The 23775-nt window shown below is 36.3% G+C and overlaps 1 protein-coding gene across 1 annotated transcript in view; it reads left to right on the top strand.

Moving 5' to 3' along the window:
• The window catches only part of LOC124625777 (histone-lysine N-methyltransferase SETDB1-like), a 284740-nt gene that overhangs the window by 102819 nt on the left and 158146 nt on the right, over positions 1 to 23775 (top strand). Inside the window, exons 6-7 of the mRNA XM_047149218.1 lie at positions 10075 to 10222; positions 22382 to 22449. Of these exons, the coding sequence (XP_047005174.1) occupies positions 10075 to 10222; positions 22382 to 22449 (216 nt within the window). The remainder of the gene's footprint in view (positions 1 to 10074; positions 10223 to 22381; positions 22450 to 23775) is intronic.

The raw sequence follows: 23775 nt of genomic DNA, 5'->3' as shown, positions 1-23775 counted from the left end.
TTCACTTTTATACTAAAATGCTGAGATTTCCCCCTTTGGGCACTGAAAAACAGCTTGCATGTCAAAACACGTCACTTTGGTGTTATAACAGTTTTCCTCTTTGTCTGTTTTCTTCCCTTTTCGAGCTAATTCCCCCCCCCCCCCCCCCCCCCCAACCCTGCCCCTCCCGATAAGTGTTGGTCATTGGTCATAGCTTTCTTGAAGTTCCTCTGTTTCTGCATTAGGCGCATTCTGGTAAGCGGCTTGGGTTGGGCTGTGGTTTTGCTGCCATCTATATATTCTTTACTTGAATTAGCTTGAAAGTAATGACTGGGTATTTTTGGAATTGAATTTATGTGCTGTCTAACTCCCTCTTTAATTTTCTCATTTATCTGTTGTGGTTAGTATGTTTCTCATGAAGATCTGGTGCAACATTGCTCATTGAAAGATCAGCTTTCTTCTCTAATACAGTTAGAATGACCCTATGATTTATATCCAAGGTATTCATAAGAACATCTTGCAAACTCTTAATTGGCTCCCATCTTTTTAGAAATGAAAAGCATTATTTTGCTTTTCTGCTACTTCCTTCTTTAACATATCGGTATGTAGGTGTGACTTTTAACACACTCACAGCAATGAAGTCTCGCTGTATACGTAAATCCCCCATATGCCAGTAATTATAAAAACTCTTCTTCTGATATTTTTCCGTACATTTCAGCCTACATTTCGCAGGGCAAGCCTCTTTTAATTCATTGTCTCTTACTTCTTTCTTAGTTCTATTGGAAATCTATGGCCTACCAGTATTTCTAAGCTTCTTGGTAGAGTGAGTTAACCAATTGTTCATATTTTTTCTTCTTCTTTTTCTCTCCACTTTCATTGCAGTGGAAGTTTCAATTCTGTTCTTGTAGTTGGCATTGGCATCTGAATCAAAAATATATTCTTGGATGTTCTTTGTCTGTCGAGTGTTTATCCGGGTTGCTGTTCTCATTTGCTTCTACCTTTTTTACTTCCACATCCATTGGTCCCACTAAAAATGAAGTAACCAGTGTTAAAAATATTGTCACTTTGTGTAAAAATTCAACAGTCATTTACAAAATAACTATGTGGAAAAAAATATCTTCTGGCATGTCATAATTACATTATTTCATCCTTAACACATAAATAACTATTTGTATAGGCTATAATTACCTGCAGGAGTGTTTTCCCAAAACTTTTTTCAACCTTCGTTAACCTTTACAACGCCTTCTGGTACATTCTTATTGGAGACTTTGCGAAGCTTTAATATTAATGGAGTTCTTGTTTAGTTACACTGCATGCTTTCACTATCAAAATATATAAAAAAAGAAAAACAGTAAACAATATAAACTCAAATTATTTCTTATTTGTAGGCACAACTAAAAATAATCCTAACAAACTTTCGTTTCAAAATAACATTTTATTAAAGGTGTAATATGATATAAAAGATAATATAATGAATTGTGCCACTGTTCGGGAAACTACCTCAGAAGGTTCTTGAGCAACTGAGGTTATGTCACTATTGTTGAAAGGCAGGTGGTAACTTGATAGTGGCACATGTGTCATCTAGTGGCAAACTACTAAAAACAGAGATATGCCAATTTACATGACAAATCTTTGCTAACGAAGTATTTTTTACAGAAAATGCAAAAACAAATCTTTTTAAGTTGTGCCACTACCAAAGCAAAGTAGTGATGTTATCATTGCCCATCACTGACAAAACTGTAATTTTCCCAATTGGTTGTTGGATGATTAAGGCTTCTCCAATGGTGACAGTATGATTGTGGAACTTTTGTATCAGTGAACTTTGATTTTCTCAAAATTTTCTGGAGGGGAGTCTGGTGGTCAATAGAAGGATCCAACTGCAAGTTTATGTCCAACCTTGATATTGAGTCGTGCCTAGACAATCTCACATGCAATTCCAGTTTCGCTTCCAGTGGATTTGAATTTGTGTACTGTGACAAATACACCATCCCCACCTACTATCCTTTCTATATACACTTAAATATTCCCAAATATCTCACTGCTATAATTTAAGATTTTAACCAGCTTTCAGTACATAGTGTAACGTGAGCTCCACAGCTTTTTAGGACATTTCAAACTCCAGCACTTTGTTGCAAATGCTTTTGTAGGAAATCTTTCATCTTTGGGGGAAATTTCTTAGGATATTAAACTGACACTTTCAGGTTTCCCAGAGCTATCATCATCTGGAGTGGATGGAGATCAATGTCAGAGATCAAAATTGGAGTGAGTATGAGTCTAATCTTCAGTTTGAATATTTTACAAATCAGTGCACCACTGTTACATCTGTGCTAATGGGCTTCCTTCATTCCTGCTGTAGTATCGCGAGTATTATGAGTCTGAGAACTGTGGTCACTTCCTACTCATCCTCTCTTGTCACGACTTATTGTTAGCACGGAAGATGAGTACACAATCTTGCTGCTGTAAAGTCGCATTGACAAGGTGAAATGACAGATTGTCAGGATTAGATAGTGTTTAATGAAGCATCAGATGTCCTTTAATGAAGCTTTGTTTGTAAGACTGTGGAGGATATAAGGTGAAAATAAATTGATGCAAAGAAAAATTGCAAATACTCTGCTGGGAGGGAAAAAAATCAGTATGCCCTTTTAGAAGCTTACAATTCACCCAAGATTTATCATTGCAACAGTGAATATGGAGCACATTAAATTATTACATTTATGGGTCAATAGTGCAAACGATTCTTGGTTATCAGGTAGCGACCCATACTCCAACGCCCATATTAGTGTGTGGTGTAGCCTCAATGGACAGAAATGCAGGTTCTGATTGAGCCTGCATGGCAAATACTATCCTGGGATACATTATGTCACACCTGCTCGATCTGTTCTCATAGTTCTGCAAGAGTTGTTGATTGAAGAGTCGCATCAGTCACTTCTTGTATCATCATATCCCATACAGGTTCAGTTGGAGACGTCCGGAGATCATGCTGACCAGGGAAGTTGCTTCATGAATTGCAGAGCACGTTGAGTTCCACAGGCAGTGTGTGAGCAAGCATTATCCTGTTGGAACAACATATCACCTTCCTGTTGCAAGAACAGCAAAATAAAGGATCCAACAACATTCTGCATGTACCGAGTGCTGGTTAGCATTCTCCAGAAACACTGGAGGTGTAAGAGAGTTGTAGCGTATTGCACCGCAGACCATAAGGCGTGGTGTGGGGCCAGTGTGTCTTCAACAAATGCACTGTACAAGACAGCTCTCATCAGGTCCACTTTGTACACATAAATGATCATCACTTTCGAGTAAGCAGAACCTGCTTTCATCGCTGAAGTACATAGTGTGCCATTCCCTCTTCCAAGTGATCCTCTGATGGCAGCAGTTGAACAGTGCATGTTGATGCTGTGGCATGAGTGGCAGACGGGTTCGAGCTGTGTGTGCCCATAGTTCTTCTGCTAATAACCGCTTTACAACAGTTTGTGTTGACATGTCTCAGTTCACAAGCCCTCGTATCTGTGTTGTGGTAGCTGTACAATATGGTACTGTTGCCTTTACAATATGACGATCCTGGAGGGTGTCTGTCCTGTGTGGACTTCGAGAACCTCATCTGTGGGTGTGAGAATGTTCACATGACCACTGATACCAGCATCGTTGCACAACTGATGTGGCACATCCAACTTGGGTAGCAATTCTCCGAAAGGGCCATCCCACGGCTCGGAAGGTCACAATTTGACCCGTTGAAAGCTTGTTCAGTTGGCTGCAGGAATGACGAGTGCGTCTCTGTGGAATGGTTGCCTGCTTGCTTCACACATTTGCACCACACTGTGCCTTCTGACTGTGAGCATGCCATATTAAAGAGTAGACACAGATGGCACTCTGGTAGCTATGTCACTGCGCTATCTGTTGACGGATGTCGCTGAAACCATTCTTAGTACATCTACGGTCCACCAGGTGACATATGCAATCGCCAGAGAAAAATTTATGTCAGGTTTCCAGGTGTACTACTTTTTTCCAGCAGTGTATGTTCCATTACAGGAGGAGAGTAATATCCGGAATAAGTTTCATGCTATAGTCTACGCTTCAGACATAAAACATATATATTGCATCCAGTTTAAACAAAATGGTTGTATCTTGTTTATTCTTCCTTCACCATGAGAAAATATGTCCTGTGTCAAACACAAACTGAGCATTGAGCAATGTCGCTTTATATCCCCCAAACAATAAAGTGCACTATTTCTGTCTTCATTTGGTCATGGCAACGTGCATTTATAGGCTATCAGTAAGTTGTGTAACTTATAATACATTTACGTAATTTATTTTAATAATTAATCACTGTTTAGAGATTGCGCTTAATCCTAATGTCATGTTTTCTGGTACTGCCGTTACAGACTTGGTAACACATTGAAAGTGTATTTATGTCAGCATCATTGTTAGACACACTCTGAATATATATCAAACATTAAAGTAAATTTACAGCAGTCTTAGAAAATGTTTGTTCTATATTAATTTATTTATAAACAGAACAATATTCACTGCTAACTGATCAGTCGTTTATTGGTATTAACTTGCTTTAGTCATTCAGGCAGCTTGCACTTGAGAATGGCTTTGAAACTGGAATCATGTTTGTATGAAATAAGTGAATAGTAATTTATAGATTAATGGCAGAAATTTCTTTCAAAATGGTTGCATACATATAGTGGGAATGGTGCAAGTCCGCAGTTGTGCTAGTGAACTCATGTACTCCCTCTCCTTTCTCTCCTTTCACAGCAAGTTGAATCCACTTGTATCCAACAATAGACTTAGGTGACAAGTGAACCTTGGCAGAGACTCAAGAGTTAAGTCTTAAGGCTCATGGAGATGGCAAGTTCAGTAATGACATCACAGGACTGACTTGGTTGAATTTAAAGTGAATGTGTAGAGCTCATTTCTGATCTCTGATTTGCATAATCTAAAAAACATTGTGTGCACCCCACACACAGTCAGCTGCCTATGTAACAGTCTCTAATGTGTAGTGCACACCTGACCCATTTAGGGGAGCCTTATAGTTGTCCACTGTAAGCTGCAAGTTCAGGAAGTTACATGCTAGCTTGTCACGGAATCTTTGAAGTCGCTGGTTCCATCGTTCCATTCGAGTGAGAGCCATGGTGCCATGATCAGTTCTCGGGACATGGCTGAAAATTGTGAGCTTTGTTGAGACACTATGCTCAAAGCTGGTTTTCTCAATCTTGTCTGCCAGTTGTTGTGATGATCAAAGTATGACCTCATAGCTCAGACACAGACACTTTTACTCCAGTATGCACCTCAGTCTGTAGTTGATTGTTCCATATTCCCCCAGTGGTTGCTAGAATACCCTGTCAACATGTTAAATGAGGCCCCCAGCAAACACACTGAATGCAGCTAGTGTTTCTGCCCGTCCATTGCTGCCATTTCTGTAGGGGGACAATGCAATATTACACATTTGGTCCATGTCGCCCCTATACAGAGCACTTCATCTGACTACTGACACATCACTCACATTAAAATGGACAAGTAGTGATAGATCCTGGATTTCCTGTAGCGGCAATAGGATCCAGAGGAGGGGATAGTACTTTAAGGTATGTCTCGAACACAGCTCTTCAGAGCTCTCCCATTATACCTGTTTGCAGCAGTTTCCAATTCTTTGGTGTTCATTGGTTTGATTTCTAGCTGCTTACTAACCCATGTTGTTCGAGATCATCATTCACTGTTGGTGCTCTGTTGTGACTGGTACAAGGTTTTACAGAATTTTTAATTTCTGGATCTGTTAAGCTAAATATTTTACTAATTCCCTTTAAAACTGAAGCAGTTACTGTGCAAAATGATTTTTCTATCAAGGCTATGGAAAAGCCTGGGAGAAAAGATATGAAATTCCTATAAGTTTTTTTGATGTTACAGGGTTACAGTCACTAACAAACTTAAAAATAGCATTAATTTATGATACGTGAAGATGACTTGTATTCCTACCACAGGGGAAACTAAATGCAACATGACATATCAGCTATAATATTGCCACAAGCTGTGCTGCATGCCTGGTGGAGTAGCGGTTAGTGTTGTGGTCTGTCCTGCTACAGGTGGCCAGTTCGAAACGTGTGACCAGGTTAGGTGGTTTGTGAAACTCTTTATGTTTATAAGAATGCGTATTCTGGAATATTCTGTATGAGTTACGTTCTGGCTGTATGTTTGTGTCTGTAATCTACTTTCAGTCCTAAGTGTTATTCTTTAGTGACCATCCTGGTTTTGAAATTGGACTGGATTGTAGTTATGACATAACAATATGTTCTACAGCAACTATATCACAGATACCAATTCACTACAAAATAGATTATACACAAAACTCGTAACTATCAAATATTTTTGAAAATGTGCTTTTATTCACATTAATATATACTGAAATTTAGGGTGAATGATTATTTCAGCAGTAACTGTAAATCACAAATGCTGATTTTTTTTTATATCTGCTACGGTTGCGGGTTCGAGTCCTGCCTCGGGCATGGATTTGTGTGTCCTTAGGTTAGTTAGGTTTAAGTGGTTCTAAGTCTAGGGGAACTGGTGACCTCAGATGTTAAGTCCCATAGTGCTTAGAGTCATTTGAACAATTTTTATGGCGCTATTGTTGGTTCATCTAAATGAGGCAGAGAGGATAGACAAAAAAGTGATTTGCAAGATTTGCAAATTATACCAATTAGCAAAGTGTGATATTAAATTCAAAAGACACCTTTACCTCATTACTTATAAGGTATGTCAACTCCCATTTGTGTAATATTTCTGTGAAAGGATGCTCTGTAAAAGTTCACTAGAAAAAGCTGTAGAAAATACTGCTTATAGGAGGAATAAAATTGGTGATTTCATCTCAAATCATACAGGTCATGTCAACTTGTGATCATGAATTTCTGTGTAAAAATACATGTATTGGTCCTTTATATATCATAATGTTTGAAATAAAGTATTTTTGTTATATCTTAATTTTTGTAAATGGTATGGCCCTTTGAAAAATGTATATTTTGTAAATAACTCTTAAAAGAAAGGAGAGAACAAAAATAAAATAAAAGTAATAAACTGAAAGTACTGGAGATCTGGTAGATGTTTTGCGTTAAAGCTCCCTCTTAGTGTATTGAAATTTAGTTGACACCCCCACACTTATGGGCTTCCTTTAACTTACAAATTTAAGACGGAAATACGAAATTTAAGTTAATTTTTCCACTTATTTTTCTTCTTCTGATATGGAAAGTCACAGAACACTACCTTTTCTGTCATGTTACCAGGTACGACTGATGTAATTTATAAACGGTACCTTCTCTGCTCCAGCTATCCATATCATGTAAATATTTTTACTAAAAGTGTAAAAAAATGCATTTTTATTAGTTTTTATTAATTATTTACTCGAAAACCCTCATCCCAAAACTTTTGAGAATTACACGAAATATTGCTTGGTTAATATGTTAGTAGTCAGTGCAAACACAGTGGGCAATATTTTTCTGTGTAAAGTGTTAAAAAAATTTTCAACATTCTGCGTATTTCGCATAACTTAATTTCTAGCGTAAAATGTGCATGTTGGCAACATTGTTTCCAGTGCCCTGCTGTTTATAACAAATGAATGAGAACTTGCACGTAAACCATTCTGCATCAAGTTTTGTGGTTTGTTTTAACTTTTTGTTATATATAGTGTCAGTGAGGAAATACAGTAATGACAGAGAGAGGTGTGTGGACTATGAAAGAAGACACAAGAAGGTGGTGTTTAAGAAAAGTTAAAAATACTTCACAGTTGTTGGAAATCTGTCAGAGGTATTGCAGAAATATCTTGGTCCTCAAGTAACGATATTACCATCACATCCATTGTGCAGGAATTGCTACACTCAGTACAAAAAGAAATTTAGTAACAACCGAATTGAGCAATCACCATCGCCCGAATATGAAACTGAAGGAGACAGTGCAGATGATTATATTCCTGGGTGTGAAGTTGTTGATCAACACTGTAGTCCAGGAATTAATACAAAAAATGATTATTTTCAGCAACAGGTCATATAAAAAGTGTATGCGATGGGGTAGGAGGTCTCTGTATCCATCTTGAAGATTAGTCTCCAGCATGAAACTGTTGATGCTGTAAGAGATGCTACTGGATTCGTACACACCACATCAACATTAGTAACAAACGTGAAACTCTTAATTCTAAATGAAAGTATATTAAGGGAACTTGGTTCAAAGAAAAAGAGAGATAACGGTCTGCTATGAAGCCCGTGATAGGAATTCAATCAAGTCACTACTAGGTTGCATCCCAGAGTGGCATATACATTGCAAGAACGGTTCTCCGTGAAATGCAGCCTGTTAATGTGTATGAAATGCAGACACAACATTATACATTAAAAGACTTTGTAGTGAGTCACTTTATTGCTTGTGTGTATGGCAATGGTGGGTGAGACAGATAATAAGTGTCTCTTATGAGGTGCAAGATATAACCGTCTCCTTTATGACATTTCATGGTCCTGCTAATGCTTTGAAATGGCCAAGTACTGCTCTTGTTGGAGCATCCTTGTCCATATGCAAATTCAGCTCAGCTATACAAGTTCAATCAGAAGCAGATGAGGGCAAAAAAACTCTTTTCAACAGTGCAGTGTTGAATTGTAGACAATTTTAATTCATACAAAGTCATGAAGAAATAAAATCATGACACAAGACAATAATAATTTGTGAATAATATCATAAAAAGAAAAGTGGGTATAAATATTCTATATGTCTCATTTTTGTTATAAAATAATTTTGAACAAAATTATGAATTGTTTTTCCACTTGATTATAATGTTGTAAAGTAATTATTTTGATTCAGAAATACCAGTTTTGCATGACATCTACTTAAAATCAACAATTAATTTAAATATTTAAGTGTCCATGGTTTCTTAACCTTAAGAGTAGATTTATGTCTATGTAAAAAATTTCTCATATTTTGTACAGACAAGTAATGCCTACTCTGTTGTACATTCCCTAATTACAATGACCAACCAACATACCCTGTAATTTTTAGAACATTTATGATGGGGTTTTTGGAGAAAATAATTTCTAAATAGGCAAAACATTTTAGATTCTTTCATCTTTATGTACAAGTATTCTGATAGTTAAATTTCATATGTTAATGTCATAGCAGGCAGTTATCAGTCCTTCCACTTTATCATTTCTCAAGACAGTTGACATTCTGTGACTATCCATATTTTTAAAGCATAATTTTGAAATTCACAAAAAGGTAAATTTTCAGAGTTTTTTTAAGCAAGCTCAGAAGTGTGTACATATTAATTGTGTCTCGTGGTATTGGGAACAAGGTATTTATTGAAAATAAATTCAGATCTCTATCACTTTTGGTTTCTTTATTGCAATTTTTCGGTTTTCCCTTTTGTTAAGACATTTTCACAAACACTCTCATGTAGAGAGATGTGTAGTGTTTTAACAAATCATCAGAAAATAAAAATATTGTAATTTTGGAGAAGTGTTTTGTGAAAATTCAATATATATGTATATTTTTTCAAGAAACTTCAAAATAGTGATGTGACACATTCATTCTCAACCTGTATGATTTGAGATGAATTTGTCCAGGTAGTAGTGGTTTTGAGGTCGGTTGATATTGTGTGTAGCGTTGCGTTATGAAATAACAAGTATGTAGTGTAAAAGTATTGTAAACTAGGGATGAACTGAATGAGATTGTGCAGTTTCAAATTGACTGTCCTTGTTTTGTCCCTGTATTCAGAATGATATAGTCTCCCATTTTCATGTGTCCATTCTGAGCTAGGTTTTTTGGGGGGTTCCCTGAATTACTTCAGGCAAATGCTAGGACAACCAACTGTGTGTCCCATCTTTGTCAAACTAGATCTAAAGGTATGTAAAGGCATTTATACATTAAATTTTTATATGTTTTTAAACTTTAATACCATGACGTGTCCAGTATCTTTGTAAAAGTGATCCATGGGTGACTACTGCTACTAATGAAGCAGAACTGAAGCCAAAATAATCAACATAAAACCTGCAAGTATTTCTTTGTGGTATGTGGCTATTATTTCTACTTAACTCTGTTTCTTATATCTCAAATATAGTTTCTTTTTTCCAGGAGCTCACTCCTGTTGAAATTATTGATGCCTTGCCGGGTGACTACGCTTCAGGAATGCAGTCACCATCATCCAACTATCCTGGGCATTCGAAAATGTCTCCCACAAGTTCAGCTTTTGGTATGAGGAGCCCACGTAAAAACATTGCCTGTGAGTATTATGATGTCACTAAGAACAGTTGTGTAGTATCAGCTCCAAACTATCTCCTTGTCTTCTAGTTGTGTGGTTTCACTCACTTTTGTTTCATTGACATCCATTGCTGATGTCCAGTCATGTTTATAGTCTTCCATATTCAGACTTGTTTATGGATAAACAAAGTGTGTCATCTAAAATTGTGTAGTTTTGGTAACACATTTTCATTTTATTATTCACACTACAGATAATTTTTCACTAGATGTTACAAATCACATTAGCAACACAGTTTTACATTTATGTTCTTCATATAAATGAGTTGCTTGTTAACAGCCTTAGCATTGTGTCAGATTATGAACTTCTCGCCACCTATATACTGCTGACTACTCGTGTTTGTAAACTACTTTTTAAAAGTTTTTGCCATAGCTGGATATACGAGGGCTGGAACTTAAATAGTGGCAACTATTTAGTCACAACTGATACAAAAGAGTTACATTTTTGCACCTGTTACTGTCCTTCAAAGTAGTCACCATCATTGTGGAGAACCTGTTGCCAGCGATGTGGAAGGCATAGTAAACTGTTAGCAGAGCCTGTTCTATTGATGGTGCGAATGGAGTGTTCTACTGCCTGTCGAATCTCTGGAACAGTTTTGAAACGAATGCCACGAAGTGGTTCCTTCATCTTTGGAATCAAATCAAAGTCACGAGGACTTTAGTCCAGGGAGTATGGCGGATGGTACAGTACTTCCCAATCCCATCGACCGAACAGAGCAACCACAGCTTGCACTGTATTCACCTGCACATTGTCATGCAAAATGATGGTTGGGTTGCACAGAAAGTGTTGCCGCTTCTTTTGCAAAGCTGGTCGCAGGTGATGCTCCAAAAACTAACAGTAATACGACTTAAGTCCTTGTGACTTTGATTTGATTCCGAAGATGAAGGAACCGCTTCATGGCATTTGCTTCAGAACTGTTCCAGAGATATGACAGACAGTAGTACGTTCCATTCGCACCATCAGTGTAACAGGCTCTGCTAACGGTATACTACGCCTTCCACGTTGCTGCCAACGGGTCCTACACAATACTGGTGACTACTTTGAGGGGCAGTAACAAGTGCAAACATGTAACTCTTTTGTATCAGTTGGGAATAAATAGTTGCCACTATTTAAGTTCCAATCCTCGTATATGATTTTGTTTGGCATTAGACTCAAGGGCAGCAGGAAATGAAAAATAAACATTATGATGCCAAGAATAAGAGCAAAAAACTAACACCACTATGAAATAAAAGCAAACCAGCAAACAAAATAAAGGCAGTGTGTTCGAAAGTGCAGATATATGCAAAATAAATATGAATTGTGGAACTCTATAATTAGGCTTCATAGTAATGAAAGGCATGTGACGTCTTTACTTGATACGAGCTCAGAATATGATTGATCTACCTCCCTGCTGAACCCTTAAAACTTCATGCCTTAAATATGCATTGGTCCGTGGCTGCCTCCACACTATTCTACAATGATTGTCGGGTGTCAGATAAATCTTGCACTTGTCGGTGAAGAGAATCTGACGCCATTGATCTGGATTCGATTTCAGGTGTTTAATTGTCCAACTTATTCTATACCATGATACTGTTTTTTACTGCAGTCCATAATACTCACTTAAAATGCCATACTGTTTCGTGGTGGTTACATACTGCTTGTACCATTCTGGTTGCCAGGAAACAGGCAATGTACAGTGTCGTCGCATTCTTCTCTGGTTACCTATAAACCTACTTCAAATGCTAACACCCCTTCTTCCATTAACGTGACAATGTGTTCAGGGCATAAGCTGGAACTGATTCTTCAAAGCATGTTGAGAGGCTGAACAGTGTGCACCAACCACATTGTTCCATTCATGATTGGAGACAAAATATGCTCTCTCAAACTGCTCTGAAAAGCAAATTCCCATTTATCTCCATTACAAAGATGGCTGTACATAGCAATTTCCTCTGGTCTGGAGACTATTGAGTAAGAAGTTTCCAATGAAAAAGTTACAATCTATGCAAGTCACAAAGGCTGGTGCAAAAACCGATTTAGGCAGTTTCTTTACTGCAATCAAGAGTTTTATTTGAAACACCATGGTGGAATAGCATAAGTACTTCCAAACTGTGAGTATGCATAGAAGATTTATCAGCATTTAATTATTGAGATTGTGGAGACGGTCTGTGTTACCCATGCAACACCATGTCTTGTATGACTAAAAAGGTTTACCGGCCGCGGTGGTCTAGCGGTTCTAGGCGCTCAGTCCGGAACCGCGCGACTGCTACGGTCGCAGGTTCGAATCCTGCCTCGGGTATGGATGTGTGTGATGTCCTTAGGTTAGTTAGGTTTAAGTAGTTCTAAGTTCTAGGGGACTAATGACCACAGATGTTAAGTCCCATAGTGCTCAGAGCCATTTGAACCATTTGACTAAAAAGGTTTATGCAATGCTGGCTCAACCACGAAATAAAATGGAGACATAAAAGCAAGTGCCAGTATGCCTCATTATTTGCCATATCAGCATGTGAGTGAGTTTGAGTCATCAGTCTCAGAGTGACCACTGGATCACACAATGCAGTGATGGGTCAGCACCATCTAATACTGAGCTGGGCTCATATTTTCATATGGTAACAGGATGACATGGTCAGATGTGGAAAGGAATTTGGTAATTTTGTTGTGATACCAGCTTGTACCATAGTTTCCGTTGTCTATAAGTTCACATGACATGTTGCCCATTAAGCTTGTGTGCAGTGTAGTGGAATAGAATATTAGAATAGAATATTTTTATTCATCTTTCAGTATTTTTCATACAATTGGCTTTATCAAAGTTTTCAGTGGAGTACAGTTAAGCACAATAAACACTTACACAGAATTATTTAGCTTATTTAAGAATTGAAAACATTTCTTTATCACTTATTAAAAGCTTATATTATAATGAGTATTTCCTAGGAATTCTTCAGTTGTATAGAATTCATTGCATTTTAACCAGTTTTGCAATACACTCTTGAATTTATTAAATGGGGCTGTACGAGCTGAGTATGGTAACTTATTGAAAAAATTTATGCCCAAATGTTTATAGTTATTATGGACAACAGCTAGCCTCGACGGACAACAACTAGCCTCAAAAAAGGAAAATCCAACAAGCGACTATTTCTGGTATTGTGTGTACGTGTACATCACATCTCGTGCTGAATTTGTCCAGATTTTCTTTAGCATACGTTAAACAGTTATATATGTACATGCTAGGTACTGTCATTACACTGAGATATTTAAAGTGGTTTCTGCAGGAATATCTGGGTTCTAATCCTAGTGTACATCTGATGGCCTTCTTTTGTCATCTGAAAATACATTTAGCCCCTGAGGAATTACCCCAGAGCAAAATTCCATACTCTAGATGGGAATGGAATAAAGCATAATATCAGTGGAGTAACAGCTGTTTGTGGCTTAAATGGAACAATGTCAGGCTACTAAATTCACTCTCAGGATACAAGTTAACATCGAGTTTTTGCAGAAAAAAGCGGTATGGGGGATCATGTATATTAGTAGAACAGACACAAAACTTCGAAGCCGAAACTACTTTCAATTGTTTAAATGAGGAACAGGTATTCGAAAGCTGTTGCACTGAACTGTCTGAATACAGTTTACTAATCATAAGCATATATCATGTCCCGGAATATTGGGCTACTAGGGCATTTCTAGAGAAATTTGAAACCCTGCTAAGTAGGTTACAGGTAGGGAAACCATATAAAAAGATTGTAATTTGTTCTGATTTTAATATAGATATGAGACGAAAACATATTTGATACCACCCTGAAGGATTTGTTGGCTACAAACGGCTAAACACTAAATTTTACTGAGTACGTCAGGGTAACAGCCACTTCTGCCACAAGCATTGATAATATAGTGAGCAGCAAAAATTATGGGAATAGAGTAAAACATGTATTAGAATTAGGAATATCTGATCACTCTGCACTTTTTATGTCATTGCCATACGTAGACAAAACATACAGGCACACAGTAAAATTGGTCAGAAATTTCAGCCAGCCAAATATAAACACATTTATCTTGAAATTAAAGGAAACCCACTGGACCTTCAGGAACCAGTGTTCAGTAAACAATAATTGCAACACTTTCATATGTGAATCCAAGAACATTTTCAACAAATGCTTTCCCCTCGTATCAACACATGATAAATACAATAAAAGTAAGACATGGATTACGGAAAGTATCAGGATCTCTAGTATTATAAAGAGGAAAATGCATAAGGAAGCAAAAACCAACCATGATGCTGAATTTATTAGGTACAAAATCAAATACAAAAAAATATTTGATCGGGTAGTTGAACAAGCAAAACAAATGGTAAACAGTAAATATATAGCTAATGCCTCAAATAAATCAAAAGCAGTATGGCAGGTTGTCAAGAAAGAAACAGGTACTGAAGAAACAAAACATTTTAATTACAAACTAGAAATTGGTGGGAATACTGTTACTAACGCTCGGCACATCTGTGAAGAATTTAATAAGTACTTCATAAGCACAAACAAAATTCATAACTTCTTGCTTCCACAAATAAGACCTGATGCAGTACTGCAGGAATCAAAAGAGTTTAAATTGACTGCAGTATCATGTCATGGAAGTAGCTAACATCATACAATCCTTAAAAAATCTCAAATCTGTGGGCTGGGATGAAATTCCAACAAATATCATAAAGGCAGGAAGTGACAGCATTGCACCTCAACTCTGTAAAATAATAAACCAATCATTTGATGAAGACTGCTTTCCAGACAGACTGAAATATGCTGAAGTCTGTCCAATCTACAAAAAGGGAAGACAAGAATGATTTAGTAAATTTCCACCCAGTGTCTATACTCCCAGTTTTCTCTAAAATAGTTGAACAAATATTATGTAATCAATTAGAAAAGTACAATAAGGAAGGTAATATTATTCTCAATATGGGTTTAGGAAGGGACGAAACACTTAACAAGCTGTAAATGTACTAATCTCTAAAATAAGTAAATGCCTTGACAACAAACAAAGTGTATCTGGTATTTTTTGTGTCCTCTCAAAGGCGTTTGACACAGTAAACCATAAGCTACTGCTCCAAAAATTGGGTACCTATGGCTTCCATGGAAAAATCTATGAAATGGTTTTCATCTTATCTCAAAAACAGATACCAAATGGTGGTGATAGATCAAAAGAGAGAGAAAACTTGCTCTAGCTGGAAAGAAATTCAAGCAGGCATGCCACAGGGCTTGATATTAGGACCACTTCTGTTCTCATATTACATAAATGACATGCCTAGCAAAATAAATATAGATACAATACTTTACGCAGTTGACTCAACTACTGTAGTCTGCTGCAAAAACACTGATGAATTAGTAAGCACCACGAAACAAACTCTACAAGAACTTGAACAATGGATAAAAGATAATCCTATGAGATTAAATCTTGAAAAAACCCAAATCATACACTTCAGGACCAAACAAACTGCTGAATGTATATCGCAAATAGAATATTCAGGTAAAGAATTGACCACAGTTGATTCTGTAAAATTTCTTGGGATAACTTTAAATAAGAACTTGCAATGGACCGACCATGTGGACAGTTTGCTGAAGAGATTAAATAGTTTAGTTTATGCAATGAGGGCAGTACACAAAGTAACGGATTTTACGGTGAAGAAAACTGTATACCACGTGTATTTCATAACACTTATAAGATATGAAATAATTATTTGGGATGCTGAAAAGACAAATCTCATTCGAATCTCCAAACTACAGAAAAAAATAATCAGAGCAATGACAGGGACCAATAGTAGACATTCATGCAAACCACTGTTCGAAAGCCTGGACTTCGTGACAATCCCTTCCATCTTCATATATGAAATACTTCTCTTTCAACAGAAAAACTCGCATCTGTTTGAAGGAAATACATTCACACATGCCTATGAAACTAGACATAAATTGAAATACATACTACCTTGTCACCGACTCACGGTATATGAAAATACTCCATATTCCATGGCTCAGACGATCAGAAATAAGATAAGGTCACTATCTGGGGAATCCACATTGGAGACCATTGGAACATACCTAAAAAGCAAATGTTATTATAGTCCAGAAGAATTTCTAAATGAATAAAAAGCAAATGTTATAGTCTAGAAGAATTTATAAATAGGAATAGGGAGTAAGGATACAAGTACAAATGGTATACTTCCGAAGCCATATAGATACAAAGTATACACGTTCACTGTATTTTCATGTTTATGTATAGAATTATAGTTTGAATGGCAGTTTGTATTCCGTTCAGTACATCCATACTTCATGTAGGTGTGTGAAGGCTATGGTAATGATTCGATGAGGTATGAAAAGATTTAAAATATAATGTTCTATTTTTGTTATAATAAGCAATGTATGTATTATGTATTTCCTGTAGTATATAAAATACTGTAACAACTTAGGTTAAAGACTGATGAGTCACCAATGTTCTCAATCGAATGATTGTATAAAAACATGTTATGTGATAATAAAGTATCTTATCTCACACTGTTTCTTAATTTGTACAGTAAAAAAAGTACACGGGCTAGTTTGCTGCACAGGTGATTGGTGTTGTTCTTCCCAGGAGAGTTTTTGGTCTATGTGCAACCCAAGTAGTTTCACTGCTTTATTTTTACTTTTTGTAGCTTTTAGATTAAAAATTATTTCTTCTGTTTTTGTATTGTTTATGCACAGTTGATTGGCCTGACACCAGTGACAAGTCATTTGCATCATTTCTCTGTTGTTATCCAGCACAGTTTGTAAATTGTCACCTGTGAGGTTATTAGTGTTGTATCATCAGCGTACAGTATATTCTTACATGGTATATAATTCGAGAAATCGTTAATATAGACAATGAACAGGAAAGGCCCAAGAACCGAGCCTTTGGGTTTTCCTCTTTTTATAGGGAGTATTGCTGATCTCTGTTTATTTGCATATACAAGCTGTAACCTATCGATTAAATAAGGTTTGAATAAGGTGAGTGGTATATCTTCAATGCCATAGTATTCTCACTTTTTAATGATTATGTCACGAGACACTGAATCAAATGCTTTGCTTAAATCAATAAGTGTTCCAGATATATGCATCCTCTTTTCATATGATTCATATACATTGTTTACCAAAGCTTCAATTTCATTTACAGTTGATCGGTGAGACCTGAATCCGAATTGCCATTCATTTAATCGTTTGTTGCTTTCAAAATAGCTGTATAGCTGCATATGCATCGAATTTTCTATTATTTTGGATATGATTGGTACTATTTATATGGGTCTGTAGTTGTATGGGAGGTTTTTATCACCTTTTTTATACATAGATAGTGTAACTGTAAGCTTAAGACATTCTGGAAAAATTCCTTCATCTAGTACTCTGTTTGATAGTGAGAGAAGTGGCATTTTGATTTCCTTTGCTATACGCTTTATGATGAAATCACTGAGTCCATAATAGACTTCTGTTTTGGCATTGCTTAGTTTGTTTATCGATTTGCAAATGTCATTTAGGGTGATATGGGTCCAAGTAAATTTCTCAACTAGTCTGTTTTGTTTGGATGAGTAGTGCTTCTGCATCTATGGTAGAATTATTGAGTGGAGTGGTAGTGGCACTATTTACAAAATAATCTTTGAGTGTATCACAGTATATAGGGATGTTGTTTTCTTTATTGATGTTATTAATTTCCTGTTTTATGACATGCCAGGCTGCTTTACATTTATTTTTGGAATTCAAAATGTATTTATCATTTGCATTGCACTTAGCCCCTTTTATTTCTGATTTGTAAAGTTTTCTAATATTTATGTAATTTGCCTTGTCTTGATCACTTTTATTAGACTTATCCTTCACAATTAGAAGTAGTATCCTAACTTTGTTAAGTTTTGGAGTGTACCACTTGTTAGTAGGACATTGCTTCTGTGTATTATTAGTATATTGTCTTTTGGTTACAGTGGGACATGTCTTTTCTACAATGTGCTTAATTTCTGTGAGGAATATAGTAAAGCATTTATCAGTTGCATTATTATTATTAATTTTATGAGACCAATCAATTTGCTGTAACTCATTAATCATGTTGTTTACATTGGATTCTCCTAGAAGTCTATACGTGACATGTCTTTCTTTAGTGTTGAGTTTTGAATTTTCTGTTCAAAGCCATAGTCCTGCATGGTCTGATATTCCTAATTCTATTACATCACATTCAAGAGTATCTTTATATACATTACTAATTATGTTATAAAGACATGCATTCTGTCTGGTGGGCTTTTCATTAAAACAATAATAGTTCAATGACTCCAAAGAGTTAACCATATAGATAACATTTTTCTTCTTTGCCGTTATATCTATGTTAATATTATTTACAATCATAATTTTGTGTTGTTTATATTTGGACAACTGCAAAATTAGTGTGTTAATTTTTTCTATAAATACTATTTCATCAGATCTTGGAGTTCGATACACTGACACAGTTACAATTTTTGTTTGTGTATTACCATACTGGCTACTTCAGATATGCCTTCAAGGCACATTTTGCTAAGGTCTGCTACTGAATAATCTAAATCTAATTTGCTTTTAACATAGATTGAGACTCCACCATGTGAAATGCTTCTTCTGCAATAGCTAGTAACTAGCAAATATCCCGGAGGAACACACAAGTGTATTTCAGACTCTTTCATCCAGTGTTCATTGATACAGGTTTATCAATCCAGTACTGCAGTTCATTGATTTTACCACGAAGTGATTGTACATTTATATGTAGGAGGAGAACATTATTATCTGCACAGAAAGATATTTTGATGTCACAAGGTCTTGCATGTTCATTTATTTTCACTGATTGATCTAAAACAACACAGTTATCTGAATTAATTACTTTGCTGCAGTTTTCCCTTAACGCTGTTTCTACCCTTCCTTCCCCTGTAACGTTGTATTGCCTAAAAAAAGGAGGTCCATAAGTGTCCCCAGAAATAGTGTCTTTTAAAACTAGACAGTTGCATTCTTGAATTTCATTTGTAATTTTGCTTATCTCATGACAGAGAAATTTTTTACCCTGATGCTCAGATGCTCACAGTGTTCAGTGTGCAGAATTTTCACCAGTCTGTTAATATCTACTACATTGCATTTTGCGTAAGTAGAGCATAATTGTTTTATTCTAGTGTTGGTTTTGTGAATTTCTTTATTCGCACACGCATTATACATGAGGTCGTGTCAATGAGGTATCATCACAACAACAGTGTTTTTCATCATATTTACTTTTAATAAATCTCTCAAACTTGTTATGCACTTTCAGGCTTCATTGTGAGCTACGTCGTTGGCACCCATCACACAAACAATGATGTCGCTGTTCTTCAGTATATTCCCGTATTCTGAGACACCTTCAATAGCGTTTCTGGTCGTCGTGCGGTGTTTCATGATGCCAGTTGCACACAAATCTGTATTCACATCCTGTAAAACAGTAGCTAGCGTTCTCCCGTGACTGTCCGCTAGAAAAAGCACATTGCATTTTTTTGCCTGCTGCCTATGATTGCTGGTGATTTTGATTTTACTGTTTGCCATTTTAATTTGATTTTACTGTTGGATGTAATGTTCCTTTTCAATGTTTACGAAGTTGCTACTGTCTTCTGATAAAACACTGAACCTATTTGTGCATATGAGACCGGTTTTGTTTGATGAATTTTGTTGAGGGAAGGTTACTTATTTACTCACTTTGGTAGGCTGTTCTTGAGAAACAGGGAAAATGTTTGAATGGTTTACGCACTTTTGATCAGTATTTTCACTTGGAGCTGTGTTTGAATTATTAACACACTTCTGGCCTTTATAGGATTATTTTCCACTATTGCACTGTGACTGTTTGTGTACAGGAGCTTCAAATCATTAGTATTTTTCTATATTGCATTTTTACCTGGTATTTTGCTTGATGCCGCTGTTTGTAACTCGCGGTTTTCGTTTTTTAGATTAGTGATTTGTTGGTACGTTGTTCATTGTGGTCCTCTGGCAACCACTATTTATCGTTTGTGGAATTGTATTCAAGTCACGTGGACCTGAGTTTCACAGGAACATATCCACTTCCTCTTTGATTCTGTTGCACGGTGTTTAAAGGATCTGACTGCAGTTTGTTGCGCCCTGATACTGTTTTGTATTCTCAGAGGCAGAGAACCTTCTCAGTGCTACAATCCCGATCATTTGGGTATTGCCTTGTGCCTAATTTGTGGTATAAAGTTCATCTCTGTTGCATGTATCGTTGCTGCTACACTGTTCACAAAACTTACTATATTTTAAGTATGGTGCAAATAGGAGTAATTCAACAGGTAATAGCCTTGCTCTCAGAATAATGTTAAGTGTAATAATGTTAAGTGTAATACAGTCGTAAAACATTAAATAATTTCCATCTCATAAAGGAAAGGTTGGAAGCAGAAAAACTGCATCTTCATATAGTTTTATGCAGTTGAGGTGTTCCAGAATGAAAAGGTCTATCTTACGAATCTAAAGGAAAACAAAAGAGAAATAATGAAAAGGGATGTAGAAAGGTGGGGCTCAGGATATGGGCCGTGTAAATTAGTGTATTAAAAAAGTTGGAATTAGAACACAAACAATGATTTGGGTGATGACGTTAGCCATACTGATTTAGGGGTTTCGAGGGGGGATGATTTAACAAATTAAAGCAGTAACCATTTACCAATAGCGAAGTCAAAGAAAGCAAAGTACTCTGTCAAAGTGCATGTAAAAGTGAAGTATATGAAGGTGATGATTGAGTATGACAAAGAACTGAAAACAGGAAAGAAGAGAGAACAGAAATGAACGGAGAAAATGAAGAAAACTGAGAAAGGAAGGTATAATATTGGGTGAAAGGTATTGTGTTTGTGCACTGTAAAGAAAATTGCTCTGTGCAAAGTTCTTAAGTTTTGTACTATGAGAAAGTATCAGAACTTGTTTTCAAAAATTCATAAATATGATCAAATATGCTTACGCCTTCGATATATATATTGTTTTAGCCATTCAGTCATGATGAATCTTTCCAGTATGTTGTTGGTGGTAAATACATATATGTGTTCCATTTTATTCCCAGAGTGATTTTAATAATTTCATCCAGTATTGCAACAATCCTTATAGAGATGGTGTGGTTAGGGTTGCTGACTCTAAATCACAGGGTCCCAGGTTCGATTCCTGGCTGGGTGGGGATTTTTTTCTGTTCGGGACTGGGGTGTGTGCAAGTGTTGTCCTCATCATCATTTCATCATCATCACCATCATCAAGGCGCAAGTTGGCAAAGTGGTCTCAAATAAAGACTTGCTCCAGGTGGCTGAACAACCCCTGATCGTATCTCCCGACAAACAAAACCATGTAATACGCACATTTCATTTCAATGATGTTGGTGTACATTATGATATGGCAGTGTCTGTTGGAGTTTTGCATTGGTGGGATAAAATAAATACAAACAGTGCAGTAAGCAGAGAAGAAACAGAACCTCTGAGTAGTCGAGCAAATTGCAAAAGCACTGCAGGCAGTCTGGCTTCACTAAATTTTTGCATGTAAAGTTAGATAAATATTTTGAATGCCTACTTAAAGTTGCGACCCCATTAAAACAAAAACGAATATTCTCAGGATCTATGTGTGAGCAAAAATGACTTGGTTAGTAATTTTATATGGATTACAAAATGCTCACTTTTCTTGAAGAGTGAGAACAATAGAACAATAAGAGAATATTTATGACTGCACTGCAGTAAGCTTTTGATATTTCAAAGTACCTCTGTTAATAGGGAAATTGTTGAAATTTGGACCTGAGGACATTTTGGGGAGATGAATAGCTCTGAAGTATGTAACATATATAACAGTAGATGTATATAGGTGCTTCACAATTTGCGAGCAGAAATAGCATAAGCTGTCATTTTACTTTCAAGTGAATGTTTTCTCATGATGTTGTTATTTAATGTACTTTATTCATTCATTTGGGAATTGTTACATCAGCTCATAAAGAAGAATGTACATTTAAATTTATTTGTCAGTTGATAAGGCAGCGTGTATCACTCTATACACTTGAATTTTATTCATGTATTTATAAAGTACTTTATAACATAATGATGAATTTATGAAATAATAATATTGTGTAAAACAGAATTTTTGTTCACATACATCATGCTTATTTCTGTTCTAGTGGGTGTTGCAACTAAGAAAGTTACACCACTACACAGGATGCCAATAAAAAGTTCAAAATATGAAACTGTAAGTATCACCAACTACTATAGCATTTAACTTTCTTATGAGTTATCACTATTTATTAAACATTATCTGAGTTCTTACTTTATTCACTCATTTTGAAGATGTCGCAGTTTAAGAGTTTCTTTTGGCAACATTCTCATCTTTGGCTACTTTTGTAGAGAACTTCGGCATGTCAGCAGTGGAAGGAGGGAGGGAAGTACTGCATTGTGCAGAGTCAGTTGAATTGGTCTGCATCAGAAATGTAATTGCTAAGATCATCTGCTATGTGGGCTGCAGCTAGCATTTTTAGAAAAACCTTTGCCTATTGGACAGTGGTAGGAAAATGAAATTTTGTATTATAAGACCTTTTATTGGTAAGTTGTTATGTGCAAAGTTTCATGTTTATTCCACAGTTACCTCCGGAGATACGTACTTTTACTGCAAACCGTTTACTCGTTTACTGATGGAAGATGTGGTTATAACTTCTAAGTAACAATAGACAGCAATTTTTTGAATGCTGATAGTAAAAACCTTGCAAAAGTTGGTATGTTTATACTCCACCCATTTAGAGCGACGATATGTACAATGACAGACATGCTTTTACCTATTCCCTGCCACATCATTAAACTCGCTCAAAACTAAGGAATTATAGAACTTTTGCAAATGGATCAGTATATTATAACTAGATAGTCAACTATCAGTCATGAGCTATGACCCAAAGCACAACAAAATTATTCTTGTCAAAATTTAATGCTGATTTCCTATGTACAAGGTACTCAAATGATGTACTGCATGCATCAGGTGCTCTGTGTAACAATGTGTAGCATGTTCGACTGCAGTGTAAGTGGGAGGTCATATATTTTTAAAAGTTTTACACGCAATACAAAAATAGCAGTAGCAAGAATTGATTGTAGCAGTTATTTTGACTGTGGCATGTATTATGTATAGCTTCATGTTAGTCTTAGTCTGAGAAACGGAGAACAGAGGATAAATGCAATTACTTTATGAGAAAACAGTCCACTTTTGTGGAAAGCATTGCTTGTAGTGAAGATATCACTATAAATTTTGAGTACAACAAGGTGTAGGACTACGAGGTGCAGGTGACCAAACGTAAGGGCTCTGATGTTTGTGAGTGTAAACTACCTTTAATGTTTGAAGCAGACTTACTTCATCTTCATGTAAGATGGTGGAACTGAAAAAGTTATTGTAAAGATCCTAGCGAGACAGTACGAAGGTAGAAATATTGTTTCCAATAAAGTAAAATGTGTGTGGTCACATTAACTAGAAAATCTCTTTCTGAACATGATGCATGTGAACAGCAATTGCAAATCTAAGCGCATGTAAACAGCG

This window comes from Schistocerca americana, chromosome 8 (genome assembly GCF_021461395.2).
Source record: "Schistocerca americana isolate TAMUIC-IGC-003095 chromosome 8, iqSchAmer2.1, whole genome shotgun sequence".
NCBI lineage: Eukaryota > Metazoa > Arthropoda > Insecta > Orthoptera > Acrididae > Schistocerca > Schistocerca americana.
The sequence above is the reverse complement of the archived record's forward strand: the minus strand, read 5'-3'. Positions and strand labels throughout refer to the sequence as shown.